Genomic DNA, 17,831 nt, shown 5'->3' with positions numbered 1-17,831 from the left:
GGTGTGTGAATCTGCGTGAGTATAAGCATCTATGCGTGTATTTCTATTTCTGTATCTCTGGGTGTGTCTATGTGTGTGTCAGTATGTTTCCATATGCATGTGTCCATGAAATGTTTATTCGTGTGTGTATCTGTATTTTTGAGTGTGTGCGTTCTTGTGTATGTGGGTATCTGTATAAGTGTCTATATTTGAGTGTGTTCCTCTGTGTGTCTATGACTATGTATTTATTTGTGAGTGTGTCTATTATGTTGTGTGTGTCTGTGTATACGTGTATAAAGGCGTGTCTGTGTGAGTTATCTCTGTGTGTCTGTAATGTGTGTGTGTACGTGTGTGCGGGTATGTGTTTTCAGAGCCTCTATAAAACACAGTGTGGAGAGATTTAGGAAAACATTAGCCTGTAATGTCGCAGGGCTTCAGTTTCCCCATCTGTAAAATGAAGGAGATGGAAGAGATGATCACTTTATTTACTTCCATAAAGGGAGCTGCCGTCACGATGTGGTGGGCTTGAGAATATGACAAATTTGGGTGCAAATTCTGGCTCTCCGTCTCCCTCGTGTGTAACCTCCGTCGAGTTACTGCTCCTGGAGCTTCTGTTCTCTCGGCGTTCAAAGGGGCACAGTGACATCTCTGTTGCAGTTTTGTCACAAGGATTTGATGAGCTAAAAAAATCGAGAGCCCTGTGTGTCCACCATGTAGTAGGTGCTTTGTCGGTATTCCCTCCCGTCCATCCTTGAGCCCTAATGTCGTCCTGAGCACCCTATTTCTGAGTGAGCAGGACTGTCAGAGCTCCCTGTGGTCTGATGGGGGTGCTGGCATTTAATACATGATGATGACCCTGGAGATTTTAACTTCTACACCGCGTTGTCCCTCCTTTCAGCTCATTCCAGCCTCACAATGACCCTAAGAAGTGGCATGAGCAGGTGTCATCCCAGTGATTTGCGAGAGCAGGATGCCGAGATTCTGAGTGAGGCAGCAGGGCAGGGCAAGGACCCAGGCATCCAGCTATGGGGTGCAGCATATCCATGGTGTGCCAGCCACCTCTGCAGCAGGCAGTGTCCAGAGTGCTAAGCACTGCCCGCTCCGAGGGGCCCCTGTGAGCATCCAGGCTTCCCTCAAACGCTCAGGCCCAAACCAGAGGAGCCTTCCCATGACCCCCAGATGCACACAGACCATCCACTGAACAGATGTGTCAAATCAGCCCTTTGCACAGAAATCAGAGGGGTGACTTCATAATGGGTGGCCAGTCACTCCCAGAGTCAGCTCTGATCTGCTTGCAAGAAGCAGATTCCCCCTTCCTCCAAACAGTTGAGGGTGTGGATGCCCAGGGCAGATTCATTAACCTCATCACCCACCTTATTTATAGGACTTGACTCTAAGTGATGTTTGCTGGTTTCCTGAAATTCAAACCATTGCAGAGCCGTGTGGTCTGGCCTCTTGAGAGCAGAGGAGAAGACAGCCTCGCCCTACTGAATGGGCCCAGTTTCCCAAGGAGGGGTCTTGAAAGGGGGTCTGCTCGGTTTCACATTTAACTTTGGGCACGTTTGTGGGAAAAAACCCCAAATAAACCATTCCTTGAATTATGTTTGCCCTTTGGCCAGGAGCTGCCTAGCAGGCCAGGCCCCCGGACTCTGCCTGCCTGGTCAGCAGCCAGGGTTCTGCCCCTCCTGTTGGCTCATGCCCCCTTGCCTGGCTCCCCAGAGCTGTTCTGAGCCTGAGAAGTTCTGTTGTATCCTAGCAGGATTTGACCAGGTTGTAATTTTCGTTCATGATCCCTTTTCCATTTTTCTTTATAATAAAGGTATCAATTGTGCCCGGGTGCAATGGGGATAAAAAGTGGTAATATACAAAAAAGCACTTTACAGATTGAAATGCTATATAAATGGAAGACATACTATAATATAAATGAAATATATAATTTAACATCTATGATACAGTATATAAGATGCATAATTTGACTTTAAATAACCAAAACACCTTGTTACATAGGTTATATAGGTACGATGTAACATAGGACTTAATTTGGTATGTAATGTGGTTTATAGTATTACTGTGAACCATAGGATTACATAATATCTTATGACATACCATATTCCTAACACAGAGGAAAAGAAAATCAAAATCAGTCAACATTAGGCTATTTTGGCATTCGAAACACAAGCCCCAGATTTGTGATTTTAACAGCTGAAGCTGGGAGGGAGAAAACTAAAAATACAAATGAGGAAGATATCTCCATCGGCCGGCAACGTGGCCCCTTGAGCGGGGGGATCCGCGGGAAGGCAGAAGCCCCCAGCTCAAGTCTGGGGAAGGGCAGCAGTGGAGAGAGGGCCTCTGGAGAGGAGGAGGAAGAGTTACATGTGGCAGTGATTGTTCCTACGATTTATGAAGCCAGATGAGGAGCTATAGGGCTTGCGGTGGCCCCCATGTCTGCTGATTAGCTGGAGATTACATTGATGATGTAATAAAAATTCACTTTGTCTATTAAGTTTCACCAGGACAATCAGAAGAGATTAGATAAAAATCAGAGGAAATGAATAATAGAATGGAGGAGGGAAGTCATGAGCCTCGCTCGCTGCCATGGTCCCTGTCTCCCCTTTTCCTGCCCCCAATGGGGCATGAATCCAGAAGCCCTGACCCTAGCACCCAGGCAGGGCTGAAAATGTCCCTGAGCTGGGCTGATCACAGGGAGGGACTCAGCACTCCAGAGATGATGCTGGTTTAAGTTTACTGACCACGTTTAATATTTGATTAGAACTTTGGCACGGCAGACTCCTGCGTGCACTGGCCCTGAGGGGAGACCAGCAAGGTCTCAGCTCCCCTGCTGCCTGGGTGCCCTGGTTCTGCAGTAGGGGAGGTGGAATTCCATGTCCTCGGTGACGTAGCTTTAGGCCAGCCAGGCCCATGCCCCTCTGAGCAGCCAGACACCTCCCAGCCTCACAGTGTCTCCCTCAGGCCTGGCCTGTGTTGGAAATTCCCCTATTAGAGAGATTTCTTTGGGTTACGGCCTGGGCTCTAAAAGGTCCCTGTACCAGGCACGTGTCACCAGAGATGGTAACACATTAATGTCCATTAGCCGCCAGGGACACATCTGCCCAGTTTGATTTGTCAGATCAGCAAGGGGCAGGACTTGGAAAGGATAGGAAAAGGAGGTCACTTTGGATTGGGGACTGTTGTTTTGGGAAGGCTGGGGGGCCTGAGAACACTGGGGCTTGGGGTTTGGGGCCTGGTGTTGGTGGGGGCGGGATGACGGAGAGCTGGGAGGGCGCTGGAAGACCACGGTCACTGACTTCCACATCCTTGCAGAGAGAGGAGTTGTGCAGTTACTCCAGCTCTGTGACCGAGCCCAGTTCTGCTCCTCCCCTGAGGCATCCCGGGGGTCAGGAAGATGCCAGGGGTCAAGCTCTGTGGAAGGCCTATAAGAGGGGTGTTTTTTCCCCAAAGAGTCGGCCACACTCCTGTGTTTGGGGCCCCAAAACTCATCTCATCTATTCCTGCTCCTCTGGGCTGGGTTTCCCTTCAGAGACATGCCCCAATTGCTCCCCTGCAGTAAATGGGCTGCCCAAGGACCCTGGCACCCTCGCCCGTGTGTTCTGTCCACACGAGATCTTCCTGAGATCTGCCGAGATTCCTCCAGCTGCAATACCAGTGTCACCCCAGGAAACGCTGTCCCCCAGCTTCAAACCCACTGCCCGGCAGCCTCCAGTCACTTCTGAGCAGGGGTGGGCCCAGAGGAAGGGTGCAGGTCACGAGAAGATTCTAACCTCCAGAACTCCACAGTTTATTACTTGGGATGTTCAGCTGAGTGAGCCTGTGGGAACAATCTGGATGTCTGCCTCGGTGACAGGGAACATGGGCACGGGTTTAAATATTCCATGAGTAATTTCTCAGCCCAAGTGGGCTGCAGTTGGGACAGCTGAAGGACACTGCAGCCCCAAAGCAGGTGAGGCCAGTCCTTGCAGGCTCTGTGTGTGTCACTGACTTCCTCGGACATATCTGCAACCCAGCCACCTACCCTTGATCCCCATCTCTTCTCCCTCAGCCAGGCTGGGGGTGGGTCCAGATTTATTCAAAGGGAGAAATTCCTTTGTCCACCAGCCTGAGAATGAGACTTCGCTGCAGTGGGACAAAAACAAAACAGAATGGAACGAAACGAAACAAAACAGCCGGGCCCGTCAGCAATCCAGCCTCCCTGCTCTCTCTCATTCGACGTGCCAGCTGTGGCTTCCACTGCCCCTCTCTACCTGGAAGCCTGGGACCAAGTCCCCTGGGCAGGAAGCCTGTACCCTTATTTGATTACTCCTCTTTTTAGGGTTCCCTCATTCCCCACACAGGTCATTTGCACTGAGTAGTTTAATCTGTGGGTCTGCTGTCCTCTATCACACCCAGTTATTTCGTGGTGGCGAGGGTGGGTCTCCACCTCCCAAGGAGACAACTTGACCCTCAGGACACCTGAATCGCACATGAATCTGTGCTTCCTCGAGGGAGGCCCGTATCTCTCCCATCAGACGCAGGGCTTCCTAGTCGGGGGACACGGTGCGTCTCCCTCACCAGATTGGTATGCCACACATGCTCTCTGTTTTGCAGAAGACTGCCCTGCCGCATGGGGGTGAGTGTGGGACCCTGCTCCCCACATAGGGATGGTTGGGGGCATCCCAGAAGCCAACTGCGTTGTCCCCACTCTTGCCCCAGCAGGCCTTGCTTGTGTCTTTTCCTGCATTGGGGACAATCTTCTCCAGGCTGTGTGGCCTCTGCTGTGGACCAGCCTTTGAAGCACTGGCTCAGCTGACTCAGGTCAGAACATTTGGAGTTAATGTATTGTGAAGAAACTTGAGAAATTAGAGAGAAACAAACCAAGGCCTTGGAGACAATGTGAGCAGGAGACAGGGGTCTCAGACAGAAGGGAGCAGGAGTCTGGCTGCCCTGGGCTCCAGCTCCGTGGGTGTGGCCTGGGGCCCTGCTGCCACTCGCTCCCCTCCAGTTTCAACAGTCTGCCCGGTCTGCCGTTGTGACCAGATCTGCCAAGTGGCCACTTTCTGCAGCCTAAGGGTGTGCTCTCCCTGTGCTGAGACACCGCCCTACAATTTGTTACTTCTGTCTACGGACAACTCAGCTGCCCCATCCCAGGCCTCATACTTTACTCCCCCTTCCAGTGGATTTTCAATCTCCCCCTGCCAACTGCAATAGAAAATGGACTCTAGAACAAATCTAATAATTTACTCATTGAAATAATCAAGATGAGAGTAAAGAGGAAGGTCTTATTTCTCAATAAAAAGATTTTTAAAAATTGGAAAAGAAAACGAAGCCTGGAAATAAGCCAGTGGTGGCTCTCCTGCTCTGTGCCTCCCTCACTCCGATGACCAAGGGGACTCAGGTTGCTGCACGGGGGCCTCAGCTCGGCCTGGGTGGCAAGCGTGCCAATTGATCACTAACTGATGGGTTCTCCACCCAGGCCTCTCTGTTTCACGAGGCACAGGGTTGAGTGTGTGTGTGTGCCCACGTGTACGCATGCCTGTGTGTGTGTGTCTTGTGGGGGCATTTGGAAATTCCTTTGCAGAAGTTGAGGGGCATAGCAATTCAGAGTTGGACTCATATCAGGCCCTAAGGATGGAAAAGATTCTGGTGACCCAACATGTGGGATTAAGAATAAAGGCATAATTAACTGTAAACTAATTAGTATTCATTTTTGAAATGAAACAAAACTCACATGTGCACTGAAACAGTATTTTATGGATTTTCTGATTCTCCTCTCTTGTTTTGCATCTCTGTTTGCTGGTGTCCCAGGCTCAGGCCTGACTTTGTCTAGTGAGGGACTTCGCCTAGGGGCCTGTGCCACCCACTGGGGCAGGGGGCTCCCATGGGGAGGAAGAGGGCCCACCCCCACCCGGTGAGCGGTGAGGAGCGGGTGCGGGAGAGGGCTGGCGGCTGCTCCTGGATGGCTGGCGGAGCTGGACTGTGGCAGGAGCGGCGCTTGGCTTCAGGGGCCCACGTTGCAGCGCACGAACTTCTCCCTGTCACCATCAGAGGGCAGTTGACTGCTGGAGGAGAGGGGAGCCCTCCCACATGTACACTTTGGGGACTCCTCGCCAAGGTAGGGAAAGGTCTAGAAGAGGGGCCTGGCTGCTGGGCTCTTGGCTGTTCTCCTCGAGCTCCTAAGGAGACCCAGGTCCTGCGGGACAGGGCACTGTGACTGAACTCGGGTGCCAGGACCCGCCCTCCCCATAGGCCCTTTGTGGCGATGCTGAACCTGCTCCGGTTGGGAGCAAGTCCTGGAGATCTGGGAACTGTCCCTGGTGGCCCGGGGCTGGGGCTCAGCTAGGAAGGCCTTTAGCAACTGCGGAGGGAGCGCAGAGACTGGCCAAGGCCCTTGGCCCCGAGGGCTGGGTATAATCATGGGGGCAGGACTCTGTGCACTCTGGGGGGACTAGCTTGCCCCTTGGCAGCTCTGGGGAGTGAGGGAGGCAAGTCAGGTTAAGGGAGGATCAGATGTGGCCTGTCTGCTGAGGCCGAAGTGCTCCCTTGCTCCCTATGGGAAAGGGTATGCCTGGCCCTGAGGGGCCCCATCTCCAATCCCAGCCACAGGCACCATTTCCTCACCCTCCTTTACAATCAACAGCATCTCGCCTGCACCGTAGCAGTCTCTCTCCTATCATCCATCATCACCCCACGACGCCACCTGACCTCTCAGGCAGGCTCCCTTCCAGCTGCCTTGACGACTTTGGGAACAGAGAAAAGGAACGATCCAAAAGCTTATTGGGCCTCCCCTGGCCAGCCCTGTTCCCTTTCTTCCTCTCTGAGGAGTCCCCAGCCATTGGGATTCTCTCCTTTCCTCACTATCCTCAGAATAGCCTCCCAGATGTTGCCCAGGGCTGCCAAGGAGGGTCAGGAAGATCCTGGGGGGAGCTCCAGCAGGCTAGGGAGTGAGGGGTCAGGGGCATGCCAGGAGGGAATTCCAAGGCCAAAGACACACAGCCTTCCCTTTCCTTTCCACTCACTATGACTGGAGGTAAGCCTCAGTGAGCAATGGCTTTCTGAAGTGCAGACATTCTTGACCCCATTGGCAATGCTGATGGGGCAGGACCCTAAGCCCCTGGCCATGCTGGTCCCAGGAACTGAATCACGGTGATTGATTTGATTGGGTGCATTTCCTCCTGGGACTACTAAGTTGCAGAGTGCACACTGGCATCTTCTGGGGCCAGTATCCTACTCTACATAACTAGGGGTGTTGCTTCAGGCTCATGCCACCCGCTTGGAGATAGACCTCTTCACACAGTGGGTGCAAGGATGCTCTCTGTGTCTCGTCTGGTGAGACCAAGCCAAGCCAAGTATTGATTTGACAGAAAGATATGGATATGTTGGGTGGATAATGGTTAGGGGATCCTATTTCTTTCTTTTCCTGTTGAGAGAACACCTCTCCTCCGCCTCACCCTGCTGGAAAGCGGAGGCCGGATGAGGGAGAGTGTTCTCATCGGTCACCCAGGGACGCCTCCACTCTCCCGGTCCCCTTCCAGGAGTTCAAGACCAGGAAGCCTCTGGGAACAAGGTCCCCCTCTCCCACCACGGCAAGCACTCCCATCTTCGCTTCTCCGTATATTCTTAGAACCAGTCAATATGATTAATTTTACATGGGCATAATTTCCTGCTATTGCCGTGGAGTCCTCCCAGCCTCGCCCATCAGCAGCGACATGATACAGTTTCTGGTTATATTGGTCAACCAAGATATTGATATTATTAATAATGGATATCTATATGCTGACCTTTGTCCACACAACTGAATCACTCTGGGCTGGCTGTCACATTTCTTTAAGAGGTATTGATAAGCCCATTACTGGAAGGGCATATACAATCTTAGGTGTGTGCTTTTTACTCACCTTCAAGCATCTCCTGTGAAAATCTACCCTTGTTGGACAAGCTGGTGTGGGTATAGTGGCGTGTGAAAGAGAAAGTCTGTGTGCATGTGCTTGTGTGGTGAGTGTATGTGTGTGTGTATGTCTGTAGGTGAGTGTGCATGTGAGTGTGTGTATGAATGTGTGTGTGTGAGTCTGTGTTGAACACCGGCCCTTTTAGAGCTGATCAAATAGTCAATTAGAGCATTATAGGGAGGTAGCAGAATCAGAGAGTTCCTACAAATACACTGTGATGTAGTGTTTGATCTTTGGATGCTTCTTGTCTCCTAGGACTTGCGCAGGAGGCTTGGCTTTATAAGGATATTATTAGGTTGATGCCTCGTTCTCTCCACGTACCTGCCAGGCAAGAGACAGCACTCATTGGGAGCAGTCTGGCCAGAACCAGCCATGGGGAGGTGTGCTGAAGGCCACGCTGCAAGCTTGGCCTTGGGGACATGCTGCTCCCAGCCTCAGTCTCCTTATCTGTGCAGTGGCAGCAATGAATCTGGCTGCACTTTCTTAAGGCCGGAGAGAGGAGGTTGACTCAGTTCAGCCTCTCCACCTTGTGCATTGAAACTCCCAATCATAGGAATGCTTCCCCCACCTTGTTTATTACACATTGGGGGTGTGGCCTGTTGCCTATTAGAAGGGTTCCGTGGTAGAACGCACACTTCGTGTGCTCACGTGTGCACACAGATCTCATTGCTATGTCTCTCTGAGATTGCTATTGTTCCTATCTGCATGGACAGCTGTGTCAGGGACCATGTCTCTATCAGATCTAGAGTGATCCCTTCCTGTTTGGACCCAGACACACTCACTTGTCAGGGGAGTCCCCTCACTCGCCCCTGTAAAGGGAAGCTGGCTAGCTAGAGAGATCTTTTGGATCCTCAGACATAGTGTATGAATAAACCAGACATGGATTAATTAGGTGTGACTGCATCATTAAATTAGAATAATGAAAAACAGCCACGTATGGCATTCAAATCTGCCTAGAACGACTCCAAGGGTTGCTTTCAAGTAAGTCACCTGTCAGTTTGTAGGTTTTGGGGACTCTGGAGAGTGAGGCTCCTGTCATATCTCAAGAAGTGGATTCCTTATGTACCACCTGCCCCAGGCGAGGACCATCCTTCAGTGAGCACCCAGACTCCACAACAGAATCCAAACAATGGCTTGGTTCGATACAGCATCATCTATGCACGCTTCGGCTGTGAGCATTTCTCAGAGTGAAATACGACGGGTGCACAGGTGCTCAAGAGACAGAAGGGAGAAGTTAAGAGGTGTGGGCAGCCGATGTGAAATGTATCGATCCCATAATATTTATGTGGATGTGCACATTGTCACCTGTGCATGTGCGCACACACACACAACCTCACACACACACCTTTTGCATTTCCATGATCTCGTTTTTCTTCTATCGACCCTCCCCATTTCAGCCAGATAGATTTGAAGGTGAACCAAGTCTCAGTCGTGTAATTTTAGAAACAGCTGCTAAATGGCAGTCCTCTGCCCTGGGCGGAGACACTCCTCACAATCTGTGTCCTAGGACAGAGTGGCTGTGCAGCAAGAGCCATTTGTTTTTAACAAAGAGGAGGAAGCCAACAGTTAAGAGGGAAGAGAATGAGAAGGAAGCTTGCTTGCCTGACCAGGAGCTGTGGGACAGCCTAATGCACAGGGGGGCTTTGTTAGTAAGATCTCTTAAGTATCTAGAAACCTTTGATCTGGAGCCGCTCTTAACAAAGGTGATAATTAATTAAAGCAGAGTGTATTGCAAAAAAAGTAACATCACCGGTCAGTTTATGCGCTGTCCAGAGCTGGCCTTCAGAAGTTTCTGTCAATTAAATGCTTGTCGGAGGCCAGCTCATTATCAATTTTTTTCCTGAGCCTTGATCAATATTTTTGGCTGTTACATCCTCAGGGAACCAGAACTACGTCTGTCTCCATGAGGGCACCCATTTATTTACATCTTGCATATGGCCACGTAGGACTTGTTCTTGAGCTGAGCTGCTGGGAATCGCTCTGTTTGAGAGTGTCGGTTAACTCATGCGGGAGAGGAGATACAAGGGAGGATAAGAAAAACCAAATGTGGAGCAAGTGCAAAGCAAGAAGCCCTGGGAATGCATGATCCCGAAAACATCCCCTCTACTCCCAAAGGGACTTGGAAAGGAGGGCAATTACCCTGGGGCTGCCACTTGGCTGCCTTGTTGGTTCCTGTGGCCAGGGCTGCGGCTCAGACTTTACACCCATCCAGGGGCCACTGGAAACTCAGTGAGTGGAGGTGGACAAAGCCCTTAGGGAAGCACATCACTCTGGAAATTCCCCTGCCACAGTTTCTACCCCTCTCATTGTCTTTTTGGCCTGGCATCTTTAACTGCACCCCCACGTTGCCAAGAAGAACATGGATCTTCGTCTCTAGGCCCCAATTTGGGGTTTGTGAGGGCATCTTAAATGGCAAGGAGAAGAAGGAAGAGAGGGAGATAGAGGATCATAATAAAAGGGCTACAACTAAGTTGGGGGCTCTGTTCCTCTCCCCTAGTCTATTTGGGTAGGATTGGATGATTTCTGTGATTCTTGGAGCATTTGTGTATTTAAAGGCAGGCCGAAAAGGCAAAGGTAGAGGGGGTGAAGGTGCCTTTCTTGTTGTAGAGAGCCCAAAGGAGGGTAAGGTCCTTGCCACACCTTGTGTGTGTTTAGGGGAAATGCAGCACAATGCCTGGAGAACCTGACTTGACTGACTTGGTCAAGTTCTCTGTGAGTGTGTGTTTATGTGAAAACACTACAAGAAGAAAGTAGGGCTGGGATACCAAGGGGCAGCGGGTGGAGTAGGGAATGCAGTGGGTGGAGAGAATTATCTCTGCAGAGAGCTGGGCTCTGTGGCTGGCCACTCAGATCCTGGATGGAAGGTCATTTCTAAAATGAGTCAAAAAGTGAACAGAAGCAGGCGAGCCTTTGAAGGATGATGGGTGGGGGGAGACAAAACACTCTCCCAAACCTGGACTTCTGGGTGGGGACATCAGGAGGATAAACAAGAGCACACCTCCGCAGGGGAACTTAGATCATTGACAAATCCAAGCCACGAGTTCCAAGGTGGAGCATGTACATAATCACAAGGACAGTGTCGCTCTCCCCGGACTCTCCCCTTTTCTTCATCAACCATCTCCCTGATGGTGCATACAGCCTTGCAAGGTGAAACTACCTCTAACATCATCACTGTACCACTTGCATTTGTCATCTCTTCTCTGCACGCACGCACGCACACACACACACGCACACACTCTCACACCCACACCCACACCCACAAGGGCTGCAGCATCTTCCCTCCCCCAGCTCTCCAGTGCCCACAGACACACACAGATTTTCACACCTCTAGCTCTTCTCTCTGCATGTCACATGGGATTTCCCTTCCAAGTTCAGAAGCTGCTGCAGTTTCAGCCTCTGTCAACCAGTGCTCCCCTCTTCCGGCTGGCATTGTGGCCCTACAACTTTCAGTTTTCCTTTTTTCTGCCTGTGATATCGAGCCTTATTCTCTCTTGCATCTCCCTCTTCTCTACAGCCTGCTCATTCCAAATCTTCTTCAGTAAGATCCCTCCTGGGTCATTTTGGAAACTGATCACCTTCTGAGGACATGGAAGGTGTGAGTCGTGCAGTATTTTTCTCAAGTCCATCTGAGGCAAATGAGACCTGCTCTTTTCCCAACCAAGGAGGTGGTGTCTTGGGTAGCTTCTCAGGCATCACTCAGAAGCCCCTCTCCCCTCCTGGTATATAAACTATAATAATGAGGATGATGATGCTAATAATAGTGACAGCGATGGCCTTGCTCAAGTCGCTGGAGTGTGATGAGATCACTGGGCATTAGGAATGCCCCTGGAAACCAGTTCTTTGAAAGCACTCTGATAACTTTATGCCCATGTTGGTGGCAGGGAGGCATATCTGTGGCGTACATTTTTGTAATTGTTTTCCTTTGGGTTGTTTTCAAGCTATGACTTCACTCAAGGAAAGCTTTTCTTTTTGTTTTATTTTGTTTTGTGTTTGAGAAGCCACAAACATCCAGCCAACTGGAGCAGGTGGAGAGAGTGAAAGTATGCCAAGGGGGTTCTTTCAACCCAATCTAGAATTCCCATTAAAGCTGAGGCGGGGCGGGGGGTGGGGTGGGGTGGGAAGAGTGTTAACATCTCCCTGTTGAATTGCAGTGAAATCTAGGCCAGCCCTGGTTCCCATATGTGTGGGATGCGCTTAGTCATGCTTGCACATGGACACATATACGCGCACATGGGCATATTCATTTACCTGTGTGTGTGCATTCTGAGGAAGTCTGTTTAAAAGATAAACGAAATAATTCACAAACAGCAAATAACCACCAGTTTCTTAAATAAATGAATCATTTCCCAATAATTTCTTCTTTGCTCCTAAATACAGTACTTATCAACATCTGGAATTTGGAGGTTTATTACAGGGGCTGCTTAGGTTTACCTTAGTTTTGCAATAATTACTATTGCTCATTTTCTTTAGTGAAACATTCTTTTTACGTATTTTTTTCTTCTTTTCTTATTGCAGCTCTCTCATTTTCCACATCTCTTTCTCACAAGGTAAATCTTTCTTTTAAAAACTATAGGTGTGTGCCCAGCCATTCTACTAGTGTCTTTATCTGGACAGAACTGAATTTTTATTTTTCAAATAAATTTTTTTAAAGTACATCTTAATTGGGCTGATGCCCATGCTGATACCTCAGCTTCACTGTGTTTTAGACTCATTTGAAAACGGAAATCAGATAGAGCCTGACTGGCTTTAATTCACCTATCTAAGGAGAAAAACAACAAGCCCTCTCGGCTAACAGCAAGCGGTGGAAACTAGATGTTCTGAGGATTGTTACATCTTACACGAAAATACAAGGCATCATTTTATGAAGATGGTCACAAATCACCAAAACATAATCACAACTCTTACCCCTTCCCTTTCTCCCAGCTGCACCCCAAATCGAGGGGCTTCAGGCATTCCTACTCAGGGACCGTTGAAATGAGAGGTTGTGTATCTGGTGATGAGAATATTTTAAAATGATATACTCTCTGGAGCTCAATCCACAGAAGGTTCCATTACTCTGTCCCCACCCTCCCTCTGAATGTAGTGTGAAAGTCTGAGGGGCTGATGTCCCTGCAGCTGTGGCTCCTGGGCTTGGAGCCCCTGGGCTGCCAGTAGAGTAGATTTTCCTCCATGCATCGGGGGAAAGTCTCAATGCAGAGTGGTTACCCAGGCCACAGATCTGTTCTGACTGGTTAACAAGAGGGACTGCGATGTGGACTTGGCTGTTTAGATTAAAATGCATTGCAGGCTCTGGGAACAAGCACACATCAGTAGTAAGGCTGTTTAAACCTTTGGGGACAACCTTATGTTTAGATTACATTAATTCATAAATATTACACTAAATACTACTTAAATTGGACTTAAATGACTTCAAAGATAATGCATTATAATATGGCTATCCAGAGAGCACTAGTCTTTATGTCTCCCAGTAACTCAGTCTTTGCTGCCTCCCATCCTGCTAGTCAAGACCAAAGTTATGAATGGATTGCCGGCTTGTTCATGTGTGATCCACTAATTGTGTATGTGTGTGTGTGTGTTAGGAAGCATGGGTGTGTGTGTGTGTGTATTTTCAGTCACTGCCTCTATTTGTTCTCCAGGAAATAAAAAGATGAAAAGAAAAATAAATAAAAAGTGAGAGAAGGGAAGAATTAGACCAGTAGGTGACCTGTTCCCTTCTCCAAGGGAGAAAAATTCTACGGGAAGGGGCAAAATCGGTCCTCAGCTCACTTATTCTGCTACGCAGGGAGGTTGTCTTTTTCCTCTTTAATCAATAGTACAATGTCTTTCCCTTTGGAGCCTGGAAAAACAATCTTTCTCAAAGTGCTTCCCATAGGGGAGAAAAGAAGACTCTGAGTTAGCCGGGAGAGTTTGCATTAAACTGGATTTTCTTCTTTGAATGTTGTTTCTTCGAATTGTAATTCTGGGCTTTTTTTCCTTCCTTTCTAACTCTGCCTAGCACCTAGATCTCCCCCCCACACCCGCCCAGTTGCTGTCTGGTCTCCAGGGGGTACTTTTACCTTTACAGTAATTACCTCAGTCCACAACTGCTATTTGCTGCCTCCCCAGCCCAACAGCCTTTCCTGATACGGCTGGGTTTGCTCCACAACACCCACCCACTCTCTCCTCCACAGACTCCGAATTTGACTGGAGTAATTGCCTTTTAAGGTTCACTCTACGCATGGCAGGTATTCCTTTAACCCTTAGAACTCCTTCCTTCTTTAGTTACCTGAAATGGCAGTTGGCCAACAAATGGATACCCACCTGAAATCTCATGCATTTAATTTAATTTTTACTTCTTCTTTTTTTTCCTACCAATAACATACATATGCCATCCATACTGGAGGCCAGTATTCTGTCATGCCTCTGAATTTTATCCCAGTATGATTCAGTAGAAGTTAGAAATTCAAGAAGGGGAGAGAAAGAGCCACAAATATGCCCTGAAACCAGGCTTAACAAAGGCATGTTTCTATCCCCGGCCTCATGTTGTCAGTTTAGAGTTGGGGAAAATCTAGAAGCCAAATGCAATCCTCGTTCTTCAAGCCTCATCATGCTTTTTGACTTAACAGTAATTAATCACCAATGGCAAGTGAGTAATTTTTTTAAGGTGGCCAGAGGCTTATTTTATCAAGATTAGCTAATAGATCAGGCTGTATCACTGAAGGAGGAGTTCAAACTCTTCTAGGACTGAATAAAGCAGACCTCAGAAACTGTCTCATTTATTCAGCTCTCCAGGAGCTTTCAGGCACTGTTAGGGACATCGTGGCCCAACCTCATCTATAAAAATCCTAGGGATGAAGAGGCAGGAAGTTTCATAGGGGAAAATATATGCTGAGGCTCTGAAGGGTGAGCTGCGACAACGAGGCACCCAGCTTGCCGGAGCCAACGGGCCTGCCTGCCACCGACTGAGCCAGTTTAGGGGAAGAATTATTTAAAAAATAAAGTTTTGCTTGTCCTAGGAATCCTGGTCAGATATGTGTCTGTATATATATGATATGATACTTGTGATATAACTATGTAATAGCCTTCCCTACTTCCCTGATGCAAATGATGATAATTCTACTTCTTTGCTATAATACAAGGGAGCCCACAAAACATCAGAAACAGAGTGATGATACCAGCAAGTGATCGTTGAGAAGAGACCAAGGAATATTGCTAAAGTTTGTCTTCATTTGAAATAAAAAAGCAAATAAAGTGTTCCAAACCAGATCTCATAGGAAGCTCAGCTCTTCACAACTGTCTTGCCTTTGGTGGGTTCCGATTTTTTTTTTTTAACTTTAAAACCTTAAATCACTACCAGAACTGATCATTAAGATGGGCAAAGGGTTTCCCTACCTATCCTTTTCTATTTTCATTATTACTATTTTTAAATCTGAGGATATAGTAAAACGACAAAGGTTTGATACAAACCTTGATTAGCTTCCAGGGAGCTTGATTGGAAAGAGAAAAACTACAAAGATATGGTTGTCTTGACAGGGAGAGGGAAAAAAGGAAACAAACATTATTTTGAAGGCTGCCTCCCCATTCCACCTTTCCAGTCTGTCTTCTGAATAGACAGACATTTTCTCCATATTGGATAAAGGTTGATTTCTTTCTCCATTACAGCCCCCACCCTCACCCCACCCCAACAAACCCAGTATATTTCCATTCTGCTGTGTTTTTGTGCTACTCAACATGCCATTAACTTTAAGATTTACTCCTCAGCAGGCAAGCTGGAAGATGCTAAAGCCAATAAAAAACTGCTCTCTGGGACTCCAACTATGAAGAGTTTGGAGCTCTGCTTAGTATTCGGATGAAGGGAGGGCTGGAGAAGGAGGGAGGTTGTGATAGTGAAAAACCACTGCTGCTTAGAGAGCCAGACAGCCAGACAGCCCCACGCTCTGCACCTAATGTGCCGGAGGATCAGCTCTGTTCATAGCCCATTTGTGGCCAAGGATGAGGCTGCTCTCTGTGTGTGTGGGTGGGTGTGCGTGTGCGTGTGTGTGTTTTCATCTTTAAAACCACCAGCTCTAACACAGCATCTTCAGTGGCTCTCCACATGACTGTTTATTAAAAACGGAACGTCCATACACATCCTTACAACTTCCTTAGCCCGGTGCTCCTTCCCTGCCTGATGATCAATCTCTCTCAGAAAGCATTTAACTTGCCCACACAGCTCCAGCCCCGATTAATCCCTGCTGCACATCCTATACATTACTGTTAGAGAGCGGAGCACTGGGCTAATTTCGTCACCCACCAGCCACCCACACACGTTCTACAACTGAACACGTTTGGGGCTCTGCCTTAAAGATAATAAAACAAGGAGAAAACAGGCAGGCTGCAGACAATTCCCGTGACCACTTTCCTAAAAAGTTGTTGGGTTTTAATTCTTTGATTATTCTGTCGCCCCTTCCCCTAAGCACTCGCTAGCAATGATTGCTTCAAGGGAGAGAAATAATGTACTATAAACCTCTCTGCATGGTGAGTTTGGGATAATTTAAGCTACACCCTTCAAAATGCATATCTTGCACACACAGATTTTTTCCCCAAAGCCCCACTTTCCTGAGAAGGGGATCATCCAGGCTTCTCCGACCCCCACTCCACCCAGGGGATGGCTGGTTTCTTGCTAATTCTTGCCTTAGGTTTTGTTCCTCCTTCCTTCAAACATCCACCCCCCTCCCCCACCACTCATACCACAACTGGATTATTGAGGCACACAGCTCGACAGGCAGAGTTTACTGTTAAATTGATAGCGAAATAAAAATATCTCTTTGAATTTGTCACCTCTATCCTTTTTAGACGGCTGCGCTCCTGCTACTCTGGCCCGGAGCAGAGAACGAGGAGACCGTCTCCTCTTAGCATTTTCAGCACCACGGCGATGGACAGCACCCTGGTCCCCGGCCCTCTGAGCGCCCGCCAGTCTGCTCAGCGTCCCGGGCTCAGCCGGTGCAGTTGTCCCCATCCCAATCTTTCAAGTCGCTCTACCCAAAAATCCAAGCCCCGTTTCTTCTATATCCTCTCTCTTTCTCTTCATCTCCGGCTCCCGCTACTCTCCCCACGGCACCGCTTCTATCAGGTCTTCGCCCCAAACCCAGCCTTGCCCCAGCGAACAGCTCCCCACGCACCCCAGTCCTGGTCTCTGCTGCCCGAGCGCCTCCCTCCTCGGAGTCCGCCCGAGGCTCCCTCTCGCGCCGTCTCCCGCTCGCCCGTCGCCGGCCCGCCAGCCCGCCCGCCGGCTCCTTCTCCCTGGCAAAGTTGGGAGGGAAAGGTGCACTCACCTTTGTGCATGCCTGTGAACCTGTCCTTCAGAACCGTAAGCTCGTAGATCTTGCCGAACTCCTCGAAGAGGGGCTTGAGGTCCTTTTCATCCAGGTTGCGGGGGATCTGCCCAATGAACAGCTTGATGGCATCGTGGTCCTTCATGGGAATGGTCGACGGGTTCCCCGGGCTGTGGCTTAATCCGTTCATGTGCCCGGCGCTGCCCGGGCTGCTGCCGAGCCCGTTGGTACTGAGGCTCGCGTTGTCAGCCTGTCCGTTTGCTAACGTGGCCATCTTTATATACATAGAGAAAATCTTCTTTCCTTTTATTCTTTCTCGCTCGCACTCTCTCGCTCCTCTCCCTCGCAAGCTCGGTCGCGCTCACACACGCACACGCATACACACACTCGGGTTCTCTCCCCCTCGGTTTCTCTACACCTCGCTCTCCTCTCGCTCTCTGCTCTCTCTCTTTCTCCTCTCTTCTCTCGCTCGCTCGCGCTCGCGCTCTCTCTCTCCTCTCCCCCCTCTCTCTCCCTCCCTCTCTCCTCTCTCTCTCTCTCCTTCTCCTCTCTCTCTCTCTTTCGGTCTGATCTGATTTTTTTTTTTTTTTTTTTTTTTTACATTGAACAGACAGGATCTCTG

General features: G+C 49.1%; 1 protein-coding gene across 1 annotated transcript in view; it reads right to left on the bottom strand.

The window, feature by feature from the left end:
• CELF4 (CUGBP Elav-like family member 4) overlaps nucleotides 1-17,600 on the bottom strand; it is a 305,722-nt gene extending 288,122 nt beyond the window's left edge. The window contains exon 1 of the mRNA XM_046670818.1: nucleotides 17,210-17,600. Within this exon, the coding sequence (XP_046526774.1) occupies nucleotides 17,210-17,495 (286 nt within the window). The 5' untranslated portion in view covers nucleotides 17,496-17,600. The remainder of the gene's footprint in view (nucleotides 1-17,209) is intronic.
• Between the last annotated feature and the right edge of the window lie 231 nt (nucleotides 17,601-17,831).

The sequence above is a fragment of the Equus quagga genome, chromosome 9, assembly GCF_021613505.1.
Source record: "Equus quagga isolate Etosha38 chromosome 9, UCLA_HA_Equagga_1.0, whole genome shotgun sequence".
Taxonomy (NCBI): Eukaryota; Metazoa; Chordata; class Mammalia; order Perissodactyla; family Equidae; genus Equus; species Equus quagga.
The sequence above is the reverse complement of the archived record's forward strand: the minus strand, read 5'-3'. Positions and strand labels throughout refer to the sequence as shown.